At 47.9% G+C, this 18,025-nt stretch overlaps 1 protein-coding gene across 4 annotated transcripts in view; it reads left to right on the top strand.

Moving 5' to 3' along the window:
- The first annotated feature begins 1,797 nt into the window (after positions 1-1,797).
- The window catches only part of PLCD4 (phospholipase C delta 4), a 20,348-nt gene continuing 4,120 nt past the window's right edge, over positions 1,798-18,025 (top strand). For 3 of the 4 annotated variants that reach the window (XM_060152112.1, XM_060152111.1, XM_060152110.1), the window contains exons 1-10: positions 1,798-2,003; positions 6,140-6,195; positions 6,333-6,491; positions 7,699-7,927; positions 9,063-9,192; positions 9,774-10,005; positions 13,541-13,742; positions 14,913-15,057; positions 15,689-15,841; positions 17,532-17,705. In XM_060152112.1, coding sequence (XP_060008095.1) covers positions 6,174-6,195; positions 6,333-6,491; positions 7,699-7,927; positions 9,063-9,192; positions 9,774-10,005; positions 13,541-13,742; positions 14,913-15,057; positions 15,689-15,841; positions 17,532-17,705 — 1,446 coding nt within the window. In that variant the 5' untranslated portion in view covers positions 1,798-2,003; positions 6,140-6,173. The remainder of the gene's footprint in view (positions 2,004-6,139; positions 6,196-6,332; positions 6,492-7,698; positions 7,928-9,062; positions 9,193-9,773; positions 10,006-13,540; positions 13,743-14,912; positions 15,058-15,688; positions 15,842-17,531; positions 17,706-18,025) is intronic. The other variant, XM_060152113.1, reaches the window with a different exon arrangement.

Raw genomic sequence — 18,025 nt, 5'->3', positions numbered from 1 at the left:
CTTTGGAGCCACATTAACCTTGTGAAGGTCTCCAAGTGCCTTTCCCCAAAATCAGAACACATGATCTGGGGTGCTTATGAGAACACTGAAACAGAATGTTTGAGATTCGAACTCTACCAGAAAACCCTGGAGGGGTGATAATACCCCTCACAGAACACCCAGAAGGGAAGGAGGTTGGGCCGCAATTAGGTGAGGCAAATAGTGACTCAAAGAGGCAAACTCTATGTAATCCTGGAATCCAGAAGGGGAGTGGGGAAGGTGAAGGGAAAGTATGGAAAAATAAGGACATGATGATGTTGGAGAAGTGGAAATGGGAGAGTAAGACGAGCATGTGACACAGGACCACTATTAAGTAAAATATGAAATCAACACAGTTTAAATCTTGATGCCTCCTAATCTTCCTGTTCTCCATGAATGGACTTCCGTCTTCTGCCTGTGCTCCCTGCATAACTCCTTTTCCTTTACCAAAACCTGCTCGTAGTACAGTAAACTCAACTTAGGTCACGACTCCTCCCTCCTCCCAAAAGTAACCACTATCCTGACATTTATGGTAATCACTCAGGATTTTATTTTAATGGGACTAACGATTTAGCTATAAATAATCACTGATGGTAGACTATTAGGCAGTTGAGGGATGTTTGGAGGAGCCACAAGAGGCAGCTGGATCTCAGCACACTCAAAAATCACACCACTTCGTACAGTTAGTTCCCTCTGTGCCTATGATTAAGACACACCTCACCAGAAGACGATCCCACAGAACTCCAAGTACAGTGCTGTGCCCTATGCCCTCAGCTCCATACTGTCATCCACTGATCCAGAAAGAACCATATACCCCACAGTCTTCCCAAGGCAGAGCAAAAGTAGGTCCCAGCTCACAGTACTTGGGCGAGTGTAAGGGACTGACAGTCTCTGCTGCTGACATGCGAGTCTAGGACATTGCCTAAACTTCCCTGGGCCTTAGTTTCTCACCGTGAAGTATGGGGCCATGATAAAGCCCTTTACAATCCCCTATTCCTCACCTAACTTGGTGCCCTTTCCTCAATCTTGGTTTCTGTTTCCGCTGCCTATTTATACACGCTGTAAGAAGCTCATTACCTTCTTTTTCCAGTTGGGTGTCTTTCCAGCCTTGTGCTCCTCTTTTTGCCCTTGATCCTCAGACACCATGATTCTGCTTCATTTCTACATGTACCATTATAAAAACACATATACGTCCTTGCATATTAGAGGTGCTGAACAAGTGGTTGTAGAATGAATGAATATATGAAACAAATTGTTTTCTACATTCACGTATGCATTCCTTCAATATTTATCAAGTACCTAATATATACGTAGATACCAACCTATCCCTCTACACAAATCATTCCTCTCCTCCTTTTCTCATCTTCCCCCTTTCCCATTCTATCTTTTTTCCTTTCCCTGAGCCATAGAGTTAGACTGAGTGCCCGGCAAGGCAGGATGCAGAGACACTTCTGCCAGTGGAAACAGACACCATGGAAAGGAGCCAGATGAAATAAGGGCAAAGACAGCTGTACAACACACAGAGAGAAACCAACCAGAATGAAAAGCAGTGATTCATGGAGCACTGCAACTCGGATACTCCTTGGGTTTCACTCTGAGAGCTACTGCAGGACTGAGGTCAGTGAGGGCTGGCATCAAGATGAAGGACAGACAGGCTCCTCCTCCCTGGAGATGTGATGCCCGTCAATCCCTCCCTTTAATCCTCTTCTGCGCACCCCACCCCCACTACTCCCTCACACTAACCAGTGTCCTGGGCCTTTAAGAGTTGGATGGGCTGGACTGAGGAGAGCGCTCACACCTCTCCCCACCCTACTCTTTCTATCTGACTGTAAGTCTGCCAGTGACAGCAGCAAACTGCAGCAGAAGAGGGGAGGAAGCCAGTGAGTGCAAGAGAAGCAAAGGAGAAAAGGAGCCCTCCTGGGTTTCCTCGGCCCACAGCAGAGAGCGTCGCAGATCTCAGACACAGGACTTCTCTCCTGCCCACGGTAAGGGCCTGGAGGCTCAGACCAGCCTCTGCTCCAAGCTCTGGCCTGTCTGAGTCCCTAACTCTGCCCTCCACATGCTTACCCACCCTGACTAAATCATACCCTGGACTCTTTTGCCTGAACAGGCCTACAGGGCTCTGACCTCCTGGTTTTCTCTAGCTTAACCTCTTTGACTTACAGTTTTCCTGCTGGTTGTATCAGTCACCTCTTTATATGAGGACCTCTTAGCTACCCAGGCTACCACTCAGAGGTGAGCCCCACCCTAGTAAGGGAAGAGAGAGAATTGGAGCAGCCACGCTTTAGCACAAATTCAATTACAGATTGTTGAGGATTACCAAATGAGGGCTGGCCAAGACCCATGGGGAGTACAGAAACCCCTGGTAATAGGGAGAGTTGTGAGACTTCCTTGGAAAGAGCCAGGGTTTGAGTTCTATGCCTGGTTCTTAGCCTGCTCGATGACCCAGGGCGGTTTGTTGGTGTGCTAGAGTGCTGTGCTGGGAAGAGCACTTGCTTCTAGTCCTGACTCTGACGTTAACTAGCTCTGTGACTTTGGACCACAACTTCCTGATCTATGATCAGAGGGAGTGGAGGCTTCCCCAGATTTGCTTGTGTATCAGGAGTGCTTATTAAAGATAAGTATTCCCGGACCCCATCCTTGGAAATCTGGATCTGGTAGATTTGAGGTGGAGCTAAGGAATCTCTATTTTAAGACACTTCCCAGGAGATATTGATATAGCCAGGAACTGCTGGATTGATGTGTTATAAAAGAGGAGTCTTCAAGCTCTAACATTCTGAGGGCTATGACCCATTCTGTCCTCGTTATGTGAACCAGGTCTGTCATAATCCTGCTCCAAAGCAAGAGAGTAGACAGAATGATTCTCTTCCTTCCTACCCTCAGAGAGACCATAGACACCGTGAATTCCACTATTAGCCATTGGCGCCATTGGCAACTCTGCCAAAGTCCATCTCTAGGTGACATGAAGCCACCTGGCAGTTGAGGACCAAATCTTGCTCGGCAGTCCTTGGCTACTTCCCACTTTATTTTGTGTCTCTATTTTCTCATCTGTGTTATAGAGGTAATTATCCATATCCTCGAGGATCTCCACATATGTGCCTAGGAGTAAACAGTTAAGACCCAATCTCTCTTACTCTCAGTCATTATCCTCTGCTCCTTGCCTTTTGCTCTTGCCCCCACTTCCAAATCCTTTTTCCCTCTTCTCCTAACTGCACCTACATCAGTTGTGACCATCCTTCCCATCCTACCTTCAGGCACCAAAGGAAACACCAAGACCTAGAACACCTGGGTTCTAAGTCTCATTCTCTGGGCGGTTTGTTTAGTCAGTCTCCTAGGATACAGGGGAAAATGAGGCCGAGCAGAGGGATGTGATACTCAGTATCCGAACCCAAGTGTCCCCTTTCCAGGCTCTCAAACTCCTCACAGCGGAAGAGAACCAGAGCTATTGAGAATTAGAAGAGAAACAAAAGAGGAAGGAGTAATGAAGAGAAGGTATAAGGAGAAGGATGAGAAGAGGAGAGCAAAGAGAGGCTGACTTAAGTGAGCAAACAGGGAGGCAGAGAGAGGATGAGAAGAGAAGAGTGAGCTGGGGAGAAAGGAAAAGGAAGGGGTCAAGCAGAGAATGGGGAAAGGAAAGATAGAAAAGAAGGGCTATTAAGTGGAATACGGTGGGAACAGAAAATGATGGGGAGGAGAGACAAAACACTGATGTCCCTCATTCAGTCTTATCTCTGCTTTAATCTGCTTCCTAGAGAAAGCCCTTTCTAAGGGCAGAGTCTCAGTGAGACCTCTGAGGTGGTCATATAGAGACCTCAGTTCTAGTCCCAGCTCTGCCACTTAATTCATTAGGCGACTGGCAGTTCAGCTAGTCCTCTGTCCCCTTCTCTATAAAATGCAGTCCAGCTCTGACATTCTGTGGCTCCCTGAGTTGAAATTGGCCCTCTAATGGCCACATGTCACCTAGATACAGGTTTAAAATAGTGATTCAGGAGTGGGAGCAGGATTGGAAGAGCATGCCGAGCTCTGGGATTGGAAGAGTTTGACAAGAGAGGTTAAAATAATTTTCTAAGGCTGGTTTGAGAGGAGGTAGGGGTGTCCCAGCAAAATAGGGGTGTCCCAGCACTTGGACTCTGTTCTCAGGCTTCCCATGTTTCAGGACATCATGGTGAGGCTCCCAGACAGAGGCATAAGGGAAGGTAATTCTGTCTTCTTCCAGGGCCAAGGCCCACCCATCCCAGAAGTTCAGAGGAGAGATGAGGCAGGATGTTGGCAAGGGGGATTAGGCTTCAGCCCGGGTTACCTCAACCTCCCTTAGAGTCTGAGGACCTAAGACATTTAAGAAAGACCTGTTACTTTTCAGTCTTCATACAGCTTTTGTAAACCTCAGATTCCAAACTGTGCATCCCCACCCAGCAAAGCAGGGATGCTTTTCTGTCTTCTTTTCTTCCTTATTCAATCAGAGGTTTCTTCTGGTCTCACCCAAGCTTACGCATTTGGCATCAGCCAGCAAAACCTTTCCCTGACAGTTGGAACTGTCTCAGGGTTCTTGCTCTCCTGAGAGCTGCCTTGAGATATTTCTTCTGCTTAGGCTCAAACTGATTCCCTGCACATTTCTACTCCTTTGGAAAGCCTTCTCTAGGTCCTGCAGTCAGGAAAGCTGTATTCTCAGTGATCTCCACATTATTCCTGAAGACTTAGTCACCCTGGGTGACTTTATAGTCTCTTCCTACTTAAGGGAGATAGGGCACTAATATGCTGTGTGACCTCAGATAAGTCACATCATACTTCTGGACTTCTGCTTTTTCATTTGTAAAACATAGGGAGTTGAACTGCATGATGTTTCAATGGAGTACTAACTGAATGATTGGTTTAAGGATTCTTTCAGTTTTTTAGATGTTCACCACTGTCAAAATGTTAAACTTATTAATTAAAAACCACAACATTTTTATTCAAGTGTAGATCCTTTGCTTATACAAGAGCATAGAGCTTTATGTTTCATGGGCTTGGCCAGTTTCAGCATGATTTGGTTAAGAGTCGAGTATATTTCTTCTTGAGGCAGAGCTAGAATCCAAGTGGCCACAAATCAAATCTTCTAGTTCTTTTCAAGGCAAGTTTGTTGTTAGCTATTAGGACAACCTAACCAGTCCTAAATTAGACAGCACATATTTAAAGGTAGGAACTCTTTTTTAGTAGGTAGAGAAAACTTGAAAATGCAGTTCTGAGACTATGTAACTTATCTGGTCCATTAAAACTGTGAGAATTACTTTTATGAAAAGGAGTATAAAATGTACTTTATCATGTGAAGGTAGAAGTGGCTTATTTAAGTAGGTGCAGCACCAAGCGTTGTAGAAGAGACAAAAGAAATACTCTGGGGCTTCCCTGGTGGCGCAGTGGTTGAGAGTCCGCCTGCCGATGCGGGGGACACGGGTTCGTGCCCCGGTCTGGGAAGATCCCACATGCCGCGGAGCGGCTGGGCCCATGAGCCATGGCCGCTGAGCCTGCAGGTCCGGAGCCTGTGCTCCACAACGCGAGAGGCCACAACAGTGAGAGGCCCGCGTACCGCAAAAAAAAAAAAAGAAATACTCTGGCTTAGCCCTTCTGGAGCTGGATGACCTACGTGGGAGCATGGGGAGGGCTTCCGGAGGAGGGAGCTGGGACGATTCCACTTGGAGAAGGGAAGGCTAGGATGCAGAGAGAGTCTAGTTTCTGAAAGGGGACAGGCAGCAAGTTGGTGATTCCTAATAATGGGGAACTGAGACGTGTGGTCAGCATTACCTCGTGGATAGCAGGATATTGGGAAGGAAGGGGTATTTGGCAGAAAGCCCTGGTGTGGCCCTGTCGGAGATGGCTGCGGGAAACAGCATAGGCTCTGAAATCAGATATATTTGGGTTTAAATTCCGAGTCCCTGTGTGACTGAGGCAAGTTTCTTAGCCTCTCTAAGCCTCAGAATCACCAAACTCAAATCAGAAGTAAAAAGAGCTACAAACTATGTAGATGAAGTAGCTGACATACAGTGTGCAGTCAAGAAACACTAGCTCCCTTCTCTTCCTCCACTGATCTGTTATTCTAAGACCCCGAGATTAACCTAAAGCCTCTTGCTGCTGCTCCTTGCTCCTTTAGGTGACTCTGGCATCAGCTGGTGAAGCAGTGGGTGATGGCATCCCTGCTGCAAGGCCGTGAGTACCCCTGCAGGAGAAGAGGGCTTGGGGAGACAGCCCAGGGACAGGGAGGAGGCTGGACCCCTGTTCAAGAGCTCCTCCTGGGCCCTCCACCCTCCCCGCCAGCTACCCAGTCCCTGCTTCTCCTGGCTCAGGGCTGCCTGTTAATCAAGACCTGCTGCTGATGCAGAAAGGCACGCTGATGCGCAAGGTGAGGTCCAAAAGCTGGAAGAAGCTAAGATACTTCAGACTTCAGGACGATGGCATGACAGTCTGGCATGCCCGGCAGGCCGGAGGCAGGGCCAAGCCCAGCTGTGAGTGATGTGGATAGCTAGGGGCGGGCACATGGGTGGATAGAACCCTGAGGACCCAGCAGCCTGAGAGCAGGGGGAGGGACCAGTGTCCTATGACGTGCCCTTGTGCTGCCCCTTTTGTGTCTGTGTCTGAGCCTGTAAAATGGAAATTATAACAGTACTTGCCTCTTAAGTGTGTTATGAGGATCAAATTGGTTATCGCATGCAAAGACCTTCGAAGAGTCCTGGCACATAATAAAGCTCAGTAAATCATAGATTATATATTATTATACTACTATTATTATTATTATTATTAGAGCTTGATCTCAGGCATCAGAATGTTTGGATTAAAGCCCTGGCTCTCCCAATTTCTAGCTGACTGGCTTTGGACAAGTTACTTAACTTAAACTAATATCAGTTTCCTCATCTATAAAATGGGGATTAAACAGTACCTGTCCAGTATGTTACAGAGGCTTAAGAAGTTAATGTATAAATCACCTAGCATGAGGTCTGAAAGCAGGATGCATTTAATAAATGTTAGTCATTATAATGAATACTTCTAAATATCATAAATGTGTCATAGTAATGTGCATCCTATTGGCCAAACACTTTATGATCCCTCTAAAAATTTGATCACAGGACACATCTAAGAGAATCTACTTTAGAGACATAACCAAAGCTCATGATCCACACCAGCTCCAGCTGAAGAAGTGGGGGGAAGGATTTCTCTGGCTCCCTCCCAGACATCTGGAAAGAGGAAGCCCTCAAACCTGGAATGGGAGAATTGAATTTGGGCACATCATGCTTTGGTGTAACTGCTTCTACCTGCAAGTGTGTTTCCACTTGTCAGCCCCGCCAGTCCTCCTGTGATCACCATGTAAACTGGCCATGGAAGGGACCATCCCTTATTTAAGATGAGGGCACTGAGGGGTTATGTCATTTTGGCCCATGTCACGCCGCCAGCTGGTGGCTGGAAGCCAGGTCTTGCCACTCCCAGAACAGGCCCCTTGCCGTGCTGCCTATGAAAACAGCAATGACTCGTGGCATCCTGAATTCCAAGGGTCTGCATCTCCCTGTACTAAGGCTTTGGGGGTTCCAACCTGTGGAGGCTGGGGTCCCTCCTCCTGTGGCTTCAGAGAAAAGAGGGGAGTACTGGTCCTTGACCCTCAGCTGCTGCAATTTGGCGGACCCTCTTCCTCAGTGCCCGCACTTGCCTCTTCTCCGGCAGTCTCAATATCCGACGTGGACACAGTGCGTGAGGGCCACGAGTCTGAGTTGCTGCGAAACCTGGCAGAGGAGTTCCCCCTGGAGCAGGGCTTCACCATCGTCTTCCATGGCCGCCGCTCCAACTTGGACCTGGTGGCCAACAGTGTCGAGGAGGCCCAGATCTGGATGCAGGGGCTCCAGTTGTTGGTGGACTTTGTCACCAGCATGGACCAACAGGAGCGGCTGGACCAGTATCAGTAGGATGGAGTCAGAGTGGGCTCCACGGGTCACTGAAGGAGCCAGATGCTGCAGGGCTAGGGACCGGTGGGAGGGGGCACAGGGCTAGGTAAGCCCGAGGGTCCAGATGGGGTGGGCAAGGACTACTCAGCCGAAGTGAGGCTGAGATACTGAGGGAGGAATGGAGGCTTGCGATGGCACAAGCATAGCCAGGCAGAGTTTGGGCAGGAATCAGGGCCCCCAGGATTGGGGGAAGGGACAGTGAGAGGCAAAGGACCAAACTAGGTGCTGATCCTGAGAGCTGAACAGAAGATCCCAGTGACATTAACTACAATAGGGATGGGAAGCAACTCCTTAGAGGGCTTAGTGGGGTCAACTCACTTCAACTTTCCTAGATTGTATTCACCTTCTATGCCAGATCATTCATTCATTCACCATCTGTTAAGCAGAATGTATGAGGCACTATGCCAGCCTTTAGGAATACAAAGATTAATGAGAATCAGATACTGTTTTTGTCGGTAGAGAAAATAGAATTGTATAAATACTTTAAGTACCTTAGCTGTGTTATGGTACTCTAGATGATATGTGGGTGTCCAAAGGAAGGAGAAATATTTATTTCTAGCTGAGATGGTTCTGAGAAAGCTTCAGGGAGGAAGTAGCATTTGAGCTGAGCCTTGAAAATGAGTAGAATTTGAACATGAAGAGAGGAGGAGGGAAAGGTACTCCTGCCTGAGGGAACAGCATGAGTAAAGGCCCAGAGGTGGGAAACTGAAGAGCAGGAGAGAGAGTGGGACATCAGCGAGCAGGGGAGTTGCTGAGTCTGGCTGAGGTACGGGGAGGTCAGTGATGTGTTGAGAAGATGAGGTTGGGGCCAGATCATGGGGGTGAAGGAGATCTTAACTTCTATGTTAAGGAATTTGGGCTTCTTTCTGCAGGCAAGAGGGAGGTCCCCGCATGCACCTGAGCCATGCAGGGACAAGGTAGATCGGTGCTCTGGGGAGATTATTCCAGAAACTAATGTGGAAAATGAATTGGCATTGGGGAGAGACTGGCGACAAAGACAGGGGTGCAGATGTCAATGGATGAACGTGCACACACATCTGCACACACAAACACACACTCAGTGCTTTTGCCTTGACTCAGACCTGGATGGCTGAGTGATTGGTTCCAGCACGGAGACAAAAACCAGGATGGTCGGATGAGTTTCGGAGAAGTCCAGCGGTTACTGCACCTGATGAATGTGGAAATGGACCAAGACCATGCCTTCCAGCTTTTCCAGGTGAGTCTTCTGGGGAAGGAATAGCAGAAGCTAGCCAAGGCCACATTCTCACTTGGCCGGAAGTCCTCTGACCCTCTCAAGGAACACTCATCTGGTTGAATCTCTCCTATTCACCCTAGCACTATGCCAGGCTCAATGGGAAGTGTGGGCAGGACATGGTTCTTAACCTTCAGTCTTGTTGGAAAGATGACTCATAAACTTATGAAAGGTAAATAACAACATATTATTACATCAGACCTCAGGGATCTCTCTGCCCTTGGCCAGAATTTCACAAGTGCCTAGTACAGTGGAAAACTCCAACTGGTAGGTGAGTAAATAGGAGGAGGGATCTTCTGATCTTTTAGGGACATGTTGGGGTATTTAACTCTTTCTGGTTGAAAATTATCTCCAGTAGCAAATGGTATGGCTGAAATTTTGCTTTTTACTTACTGAAGTGGCTTCTTCTATGAACACTGAATGTCAGGAATTCTGTGGAAGCACGTTTGGCTCCACCAGTAATATTGCCCTTACAGGGCAAGTCAAAGCCAAAAAATCTGCTGTTAATAGGGTCTGTCCACTCTCCTCTAAACCCTCTTTTGCAGAGAGCAGATGCATCCCAGTCTGGGACTCTGGAGGGAGAAGAATTTGTAGAGTTTTATAAGTCATTGACTCAGCGTCCTGAGGTGCAGGAACTGTTTGAAAAGTTTTCATCTGATGGGCAGAAGCTGACACTGCTGGAATTTGTGGATTTTCTCCAAGAGGAGCAGAAAGAAGGAGAACGGGCTTCTGACCTTGCTCTAGAACTCATCGACTGCTATGAGCCTTCAGATAGCGGTAAGAGGACAAGGGTGGAGAGGCACCAGACGTGGGGGCCGGATGGGGGACTGTGGTTAGAAAGGTGCAGAGACAAGCAGCCTTCTGCTTAACTAAGGGAAGGCTGAGTCCATCCCTATCCAGGCCCCCTGCCCAATCAGCTTCATCTCATTCAACCACTCTTTCGGAAGGAGAGAGCCATTTCCTGCCCACATAAGACAGGAGTCTCCTCTGTAGTGCTGGATTTCTCAGGAGGAAGAACATTCCATAAGTCCCCTTTCCTCCACCACGCTCATGTTTCTCATCCTTCACTTTCAGGAAGTTCTTCCTGATATCAACATTTGTCCTCAGTGGAAACGGAAAATCCTTGGTCCTCTTGCTATTTTTTAAAAAAATAATTTATTTATTTATTGGCTGCGTTGGGTCTTCGTTGCTGTGCACGGACTTTCTCTAGTTGTGGTGAGTAGGGGCTACTCTTTGTTGTGGTGCGCAGGCTTCTCATTGCGGTGGCTTCTCTTGCTGCGGAGCACAGGCTCTAGGCGCGCGGGCTTCAGTAGTTGTAGCACGCGGGCTCAGTCGTTGTGGCTCGTCGGCTGTAGAGTGCGGGCTCAGTAGTTGTGGCACGCGCACAGGCTTAGTTGCTCCGTGGCATGTGGGATCTCCCTGGACCAGGGCTCGAACCCATGTCCCCTGCATTGGCAGGCGGATTCTTAACCACTGCACCATCAGGGTAGCCCGGTCCTCTTGCTTTTGGCCTCTTCTCTAGTGCATGTGATTCCTTTTCCTCCAGCTCCCTTCACGGTTCCTGTTGGCTGTCTCTTTAAATGCTGGCTCTCTATCCTTTCCTGGGCTTTCTCCAAATTCTCCAAGTGGTTCTTGAGTCCTAAGCCCCTGAGCAGGGAAACTAGTCAGTCCCTGGCTGAGGGGGATGATGAGGTGGCCAATCATTTAGCTCTTTACAAGCACAGCTAAAATATGCCCTGTCTGCCCTCAGACCTTTCTCTTTGCCCCTTTACTAGACACCGTCCTACCCTCCATTCCCTGCAGAAAGTGAAGAATTTACATTACTAATATTAAGTGACTTACAAGGCATTTTACATCTCTTACTTCTTCTAGTCCTCACTATATCCTTGTAAATCAAACCCAATAATCTTTATTGGGCCTTTGCTAAGTATCCCATAATGTGCTAATATCTCTACATGTTTTTCCCTTCAAATCATTCCAACAACCTGAGGAAGTGGGATCTATTATTGTCAGTTGTACAAAAGAGGAAAACTGAGGTTAAGAAAAGTTAAATGACTTGCTCAGAGTCAACAGCTAATGAAAGGAGGAACTGGGATTCAAACCCAGGTCATCTGACTCTTACCTGGTGCCTCTCTTGAGAACAAGGATTAGAGATGGGAGGAATGTGAGCTGGACAGGTGACCCAGGTTTCCTAGGTCTCAACTCCCACTCCCTTTCATTCATTCATTCACTCACTACTTCAGCAAATGCTCACTGAGTACTTGTAACGTGCCAGGACCTATGGTAGGCACCAGAAATACAGTAGTAGGTCAGACAAGTACAGTGCCCTCATGAAATGCAGAGTCAAACAGAAAGCGTTGGAATCGCTGATTCCAGATTCATGTGGGTGCTCAGAGAAGGAAGGGGCTGTAAAGCAATCATTTCAGGAAACTAAATAGAAGAGGAAGTTGGTGGGCTAAGAAATAGGATCCTCTATTTTCGGTTCAGGATCCGGTATACATCATTACATTTATTCTACCTCCCACCACTTTTGGTGTTCCTTCCCCTTGCACTTGACTATCAGATACTACACTCTGGCTGCAGAGTGTGGTATCAGTCAGGAGACGGGGGCTCAAGTCCCCACTATGCTTCTTAGTAACTGAGTAACTCTGGGCAAGAGTCACTTAACCTATTGGAGACTCAGTTTTCTCATTTGTAAAATAATTGTTGATCAAATGAAATAATGTACATGGGGACTTCCCTGGTGGTGTAGTGGCTGGGAATCTGCCTGCCAATGCGGGGGACGAGGGTTCGACCCCTGGTCTGGGAGGATCTCACATGCCGCAGAGCAGCTAGGCCAGTGCGGCACAACTACTGAGCCTGCGCTCTAGAGCCCGTGCTCTGTAGCAAGAGAGGCTACCGCAATGAGAGGCCTGCACACCGCAGCGAGGAGTGGCCCCAGCTCGCTGCAACTGGAGAAAGCCCATGTGCAGCAACAAAGACCCAACGCAGCCAAAAATAAATAAATTTATAAAAAAAAATAATGTACATGAAAACTACCTAGTAACTATGGACTTACCCTAGCGATTTGAGTTATTACAGTCAAGAATGAAACTTTGTGCCCAACTTCTTGCCGTTTTCCACCATCCTCAGGCCTTGTCAAACCTGGAGTGAGGAAGCTGGGCATGAGAGTCAAGCTGTTCTGTCTCCCCTGCAACAATGTTACCCTCAGTGAGACTGTACAATCCAGTGGTATAGAGCGTGGCTCTGACATCTGGCTGCCTGGGTTCAAATCCCAGCTCCTTCACTTATTAGTTATTAGTTATGTGACCCTGGGATAAGTTACCTAACCTCTCAGGGAAGATCATGTTACATCCACCTGCTCGTGTTGGTGAGAGCATTAAGAGAGATGCTGCATGTAACGTCCTTGGCACAGAGCAAGTGCTCAAGAACTGTTAGCCATCATTGTTGTTATTATATGAAGCCTGTGCTGAGGGGGTGAGGGCTCTGGAAGGAGCAACAGGGCCCTGCCTCAGAGTGTAGTCCAAGGGGATGTTGGACAAACACTCATCAAAGCACCATATGGGAACTGACGATAGGAAGAAACCCTCAGGCCATAGTTGGCAGCAGCTACACAGCCCAGGAAATAAAACACAGGTACCTTGGCCTTGTCACTAACAAGTCTTTGACTTTGATCCTCTCTGAGCCTCAGTTTCCCCATTTATGAAATTAGCCCTTTGGACTGAATACTTCGCTGTCCATTATGGTAACCAAGAGCTCCATGTGACTATTTAATTTGCAGTTGGCCCTCTGTATCCACAGATTCCACATTTGTGGATACGGAGGGTCGACTGCACCATGCCATTTTATGTAAGGCGCTTGAGCATCCACGGATTTTGGTATCTGCTGTGGGGAAGGGGGAGGTCTTGCAGCCAATCCCCTGTGAATACTGAGGGATGACTGTAACTAAAATCAAAATTTTAACTCAGTTCCTCAGTTGCACAGCTACATTTCAAATACTCGGTAGCTTTATGTATTTAAAGGCTATTGTATCGGGCCGTGCAGAATAGAACATTTCCATCATCGTAGAAAGTTCTATTGGACAGCACTGGACTAGAATGATCTTAATGATTCCCCTTGTAGATTTAATGTTCTCTGAGGGTGGGGGTGATTGAAATGACAGACACTGGATGGGGCAAGTTTGGGATCTGGAGGCTGGGAGTGGACACCATTGGAAAGGCCAGGCCCTGGAGAGGGCTGGGGTGGAGAACCACCTGTAGGTGTGCTGGGTGCTGTCACCAGAACTTCTCACTCTAGCTACTCCACACCCTAGGCAAACTGCGGCATGTGCTGAGCATGGATGGCTTCCTCAGCTACCTCTACTCAAAGGACGGAGACATCTTCAATCCGACCTGCCTCCCCATCTACCAGGATATGACTCAGCCCCTGAACCAGTACTACATCAGCAGTTCCCACAACACCTACCTAGTGGGAGACCAGCTTTGTGGCCAGAGCAGCGTGGAGGGATACATACGGTGCAGTGGGGCCGAGGGGTGAAAGGGTCCAGCTCATGAGAAAGGAACATCTGTGGGAAGTTGGGGGTTGCTGTCAGGCGATAACAGGGATTGAAAAGTTGTGGGGGGCTTTGGGGCTGAGGATCCCTGGATACCTGAGAGACATGGAGGAGCTACTGAAGACTGGCAGGAGAGTGGTATGGAAACCCTGTGGGTAAATGGAGTTTCTCTCTCTCTCTCATAGGCTATGAAACTCTCTTGGAACTCAGAGGTCCTGACAGATTTATTGTGAACAAATAAATAAACTAAATCTTAAATGGGAGGCAGTAGAGAAGAGGAGTTAAAAACATAGGTTCTGGGCTTCCCTGGTGGCGCAGTGGTTGAGAGTCTGCCTGCCAATGCAGCGGACACGGGTTCGTGCCCCGGTCCGGGAAGATCCCACATGCCGTGGAGCGGCTGGGCCCATGAGCCATGGTTGCTGAGCCTGCGCGTCCGGAGCCTGTGCTCCACAATGGGAGAGGCCACAACAGTGAGAGGCCCACTTCAAATAAAAAAAAAAACAACAAAAAAAACACATAGGTTCTGGAGTCAGACGATTTGAGATCAAATACTAGCTCCCTCACTTGGGACTATAGGGCTAAATATTTAACCTCTCTATGCCTCAGTTTCCCTATCTGAGAAACAGAGATGATTACAATGCCTATTCTGTCTGGGTTGTTGTGAAGATGAAATGAGGTAATCCATGTGTCAATAGCTAATAAATGGTATCTGCTTTTAATCGTGGATTAGAGCAAATAGTCAAGATATCCTTGTAGTGAACTAGTAGCTTCAAGGGATACATGATGAGTGGAACTTCCCCAGAAAGTCTAGTAGAGAAAGTAACTGTAAATTTACCGACAGTTTGAATAACTAGGTGTCGTATAACGATTTACAAGCAGAACACCCCAAGGCAGGATGTGATGGCTCGCTAAGGGAGGATTGTGAGTTGGGCTGGGTGGGGGTGGGTGGAGATCAGTGTGAGCTGCAGCCCTGTCCCTGTAGACAGAGAAGGGTCCGTGGAGATGTAGCTTGGTGGAGTCTTGATGGGTAAGTGCGGGTAAGCACTGTTCTCTTCAGGATGGAGAGAGAGGGTCCCTAGGTGGAAGATCAGACCTTGACCCCTCCTGTCCCTGGGGGGTGGGGTTCTTGCAGGGCCCTGAAGCGAGGATGCCGCTGCGTGGAGGTGGATATATGGGATGGACCTAGCGGGGAACCTATTGTTTACCACGGACACACACTGACCTCTCGCATCCCGTTCAAAGATGTTGTGGCCGCCATTGGACAGTATGCCTTCCAGGTAGGAGCCTCAGGATGGAAATACTGATGAGGCAAGAGGATCTGAAGGAAGAGGCTCTGGGTCTGGGGAGGGTGGAGGGCTGCAGGGGAGGTTACGTCAAATGGCATATGTGTAAAAGAGATTTTAACTGTGAAGCATCAGGCAAATATTAAGGGATTATTATGAATAAGTGTTAGATGTGTTACTAGTAGTCATAGAGCTAATTGCTAGAGATTAGTAATTATTACCTCTAACAACTCTGTCACCCATCTGGGAGAGGGTGGATGAGGAAACAGAGAAAGTGGTGGGTAGAGCTGGGAGACAATAGCAATCTGGAGATGAAAGCCTGAGAGTGTAACATGAACAAATAACTGGGGGAATGGCCTGGCTTTCCCACTCTGAGCCTGAAAACGCAAAGGTCCCAGAGGGACCTGGGTCAGACCTGGCACAGATCTGAGATTTGGGGTCCCAAGAGTGACTTTTAGATGTGGGGTGCCCAGACCCAGGAAGATCTCCTTGAGGCCTGGCATGGGGTTGGAGGACCTTGGCAATCAGGGTACTCAGTTGAGTTAGTAACTAGGGGGGCCTGGAGAAGCAAGGAGGTTATAGGCCTCAGAACTCTGGCTCCAGCATGCCCTTCCCTCCCCATAAGACATCAGACTATCCAGTCATCTTGTCCCTGGAGAACCACTGCAGCTGGGAACAGCAGGAGATCATAGCACGCCATCTGACAGAGATCCTGGGAAATCAGCTACTGAGCACCACCTTGGATGGGCAGCTTCCCACTCAGCTGCCCTCCCCTGAGGTAGGACCATGCTCCCCCAGCCCAGGCTCTGCCATGGCTTCCCTATTGCCCCACCTTGGCTCCTTCTTCCATGCCCATCTTGTTCCCTTCTTCTCACCCTCAGATGGACCATCTTACTCTTTAATATCCTTGGAGAGAACTTCAATTTTTTAAAAATCTGATTCAGGGAATTCCCTGGTGGCCTAGTGGTTAGGATTCCGGGCTTTCACTGCCGTGGCCCGGGTTTAGTCCCTGGATGGGGAACTGAGATCCTACAAGCCGTGTGGCGCAACCAAAAAAAAAAAAAAAATCTAATTTAACATAGAATTCTAGGTAAAGTTCTCTAAATTTAAAGACATTTATTTACTTTATTTTTTTAATGGAAAATCTTTTTTTCTTGATAGTTCATAATTATAGCCTAGCCCCCCCACCATAATCTCAGCCTCTCCCATAACGGCTGCCAAAAGATTTTCTAAATGCTTATATAGACATGTATGTGTATATATGGTCACATTTAAAAAACGTGAATGGGATCATCCTTTCCTCCCCTTTTATAGCTCACATATAATATCAATATCTATCATGAATGTCTTTTCATATATTTTTTTTTTTTTTTTTTTTTTTTTTTTTTTTTTTTTGCCGTACGCGGGCTTCTCACTGTTGTGGCCTCTCCCGTTGCGGAGCACAGGCTCTGGACGTGCAGGCTCAGCAGCCATGGTTCACGGGCCTAGCCGCTCCGCGGCATGTGGGATCTTCCTGGACCGGGGCACGAACCCGTGTCCCCTGCATCGGCAGGCGGACTCTCAACCACTGTGCCACCAGGGAAGCCCAGGGTTTATAATTTTTATTGATATATAACAAATTTTTAAATGTTAAAGATAATGTTTTGGAAATTTTTTTTTTTTGCAGTCTATTTTCCTTTTCTGGCCGCGCTGCACGGCTTGCAGGATCTTAGTTCCCAGACCAGGGAATGAACCCCGGCCACGGCAGTGAAAGTGCGGAGTCCTAACCAATGGACCGCCAGGGAACTGCCCTTGCAGGCTACTTTTTCTTTTTGTCATTATAACATCTTCAGAGATTTTTAATCTTTATGTAGTCAAATCTGCCAATTATTTTTATGTCTTGTGAGTTTTCATCGCATGTTTTTATTTATTTATTATTTATTTGCGGGGGGTACGCGGGCCTCTCACTGTTGTGGCCTCTCCCGTTGCGGAGCACGGGCTCCGGACACACAGGCTCAGCAGCCACGGCTCACGGGCCCAGCCGCTCCGCGGCATGTGGGATCTTCCCGGACCGGGGCACGAACCCATGTCCCCTGCATCGGCAGGCGGACTCTCAACCACTGCGCCACCAAGGAAGCCCCATCTCATGTTTTTAAAGGCTTTACCACCTTAAGGTTATTCAGAAAGATTCTGTATTTTCTTCTAATACTCTTATGTTCTTTATATTTACATGTAAATCTTTAATCTGTGAGGAATCTTCATGTGTCAAATGTGAGGTAGGGGTCTGCATGTATTTTTTTCCTTATGGATAGAGATGTTACAGGTTCGCTTAATAGGAAATCCCTGTTGTATGTATCAAGAAGCCTTCCTGTGGGAACTTCTGACCACTCACTCACTTCCTGTGCCTTTGAGAGCAGTGGGACCTGCATGATCCCCAGGAGGGTTCCAGATGAGATAGGTAGACAGGCCCCCTCATTTTTGTCCCCTAGGAGCTTCGGAGGAAGATCCTTGTGAAGGGAAAGAAGTTAAAAACGCTTGAGGAGGATCTTGAGGAAGAGGAGGAGGAGCCAGAGTCTGAACTGGAGGAGGCTGAGCTGCAGCTGGAGGCCCAGATGGAGTCTGAGCCCCAGGAGTTGAGCCCTCGCAGTAAGGACAAAAAGAAGGTAGGCCAGGAGAGTGATCTTTCTGCTCTGGCATTTGATCAGGGGGTACCACTAGCTGAGAGCCCGCATGTGAAGAGACTGGAGCCAGGCAGGGTGGAGGGCCAAGGAGCAAAATGCTCCTTGCCTCCAATGATAGAGGCATAAGAATGCGTACATAGCATCACTATATAGATTGCCATATATAGGTACATTGCAGTGGCTTTCCAACTTCTTTGGGCCGTGAAATCTTTTTTTTTTAATGAAATCTTATATGGAAGCTCAGTATACAAAATAGATAAATGCAGAGCCCTCCTGGTTGAAGCACCCCTTTGGCTCTCTCC

Source organism: Lagenorhynchus albirostris, chromosome 6 (assembly GCF_949774975.1).
Source record: "Lagenorhynchus albirostris chromosome 6, mLagAlb1.1, whole genome shotgun sequence".
Lineage (NCBI taxonomy): Eukaryota > Metazoa > Chordata > Mammalia > Artiodactyla > Delphinidae > Lagenorhynchus > Lagenorhynchus albirostris.
This window is presented reverse-complemented; position numbering and strand designations above follow the sequence as displayed.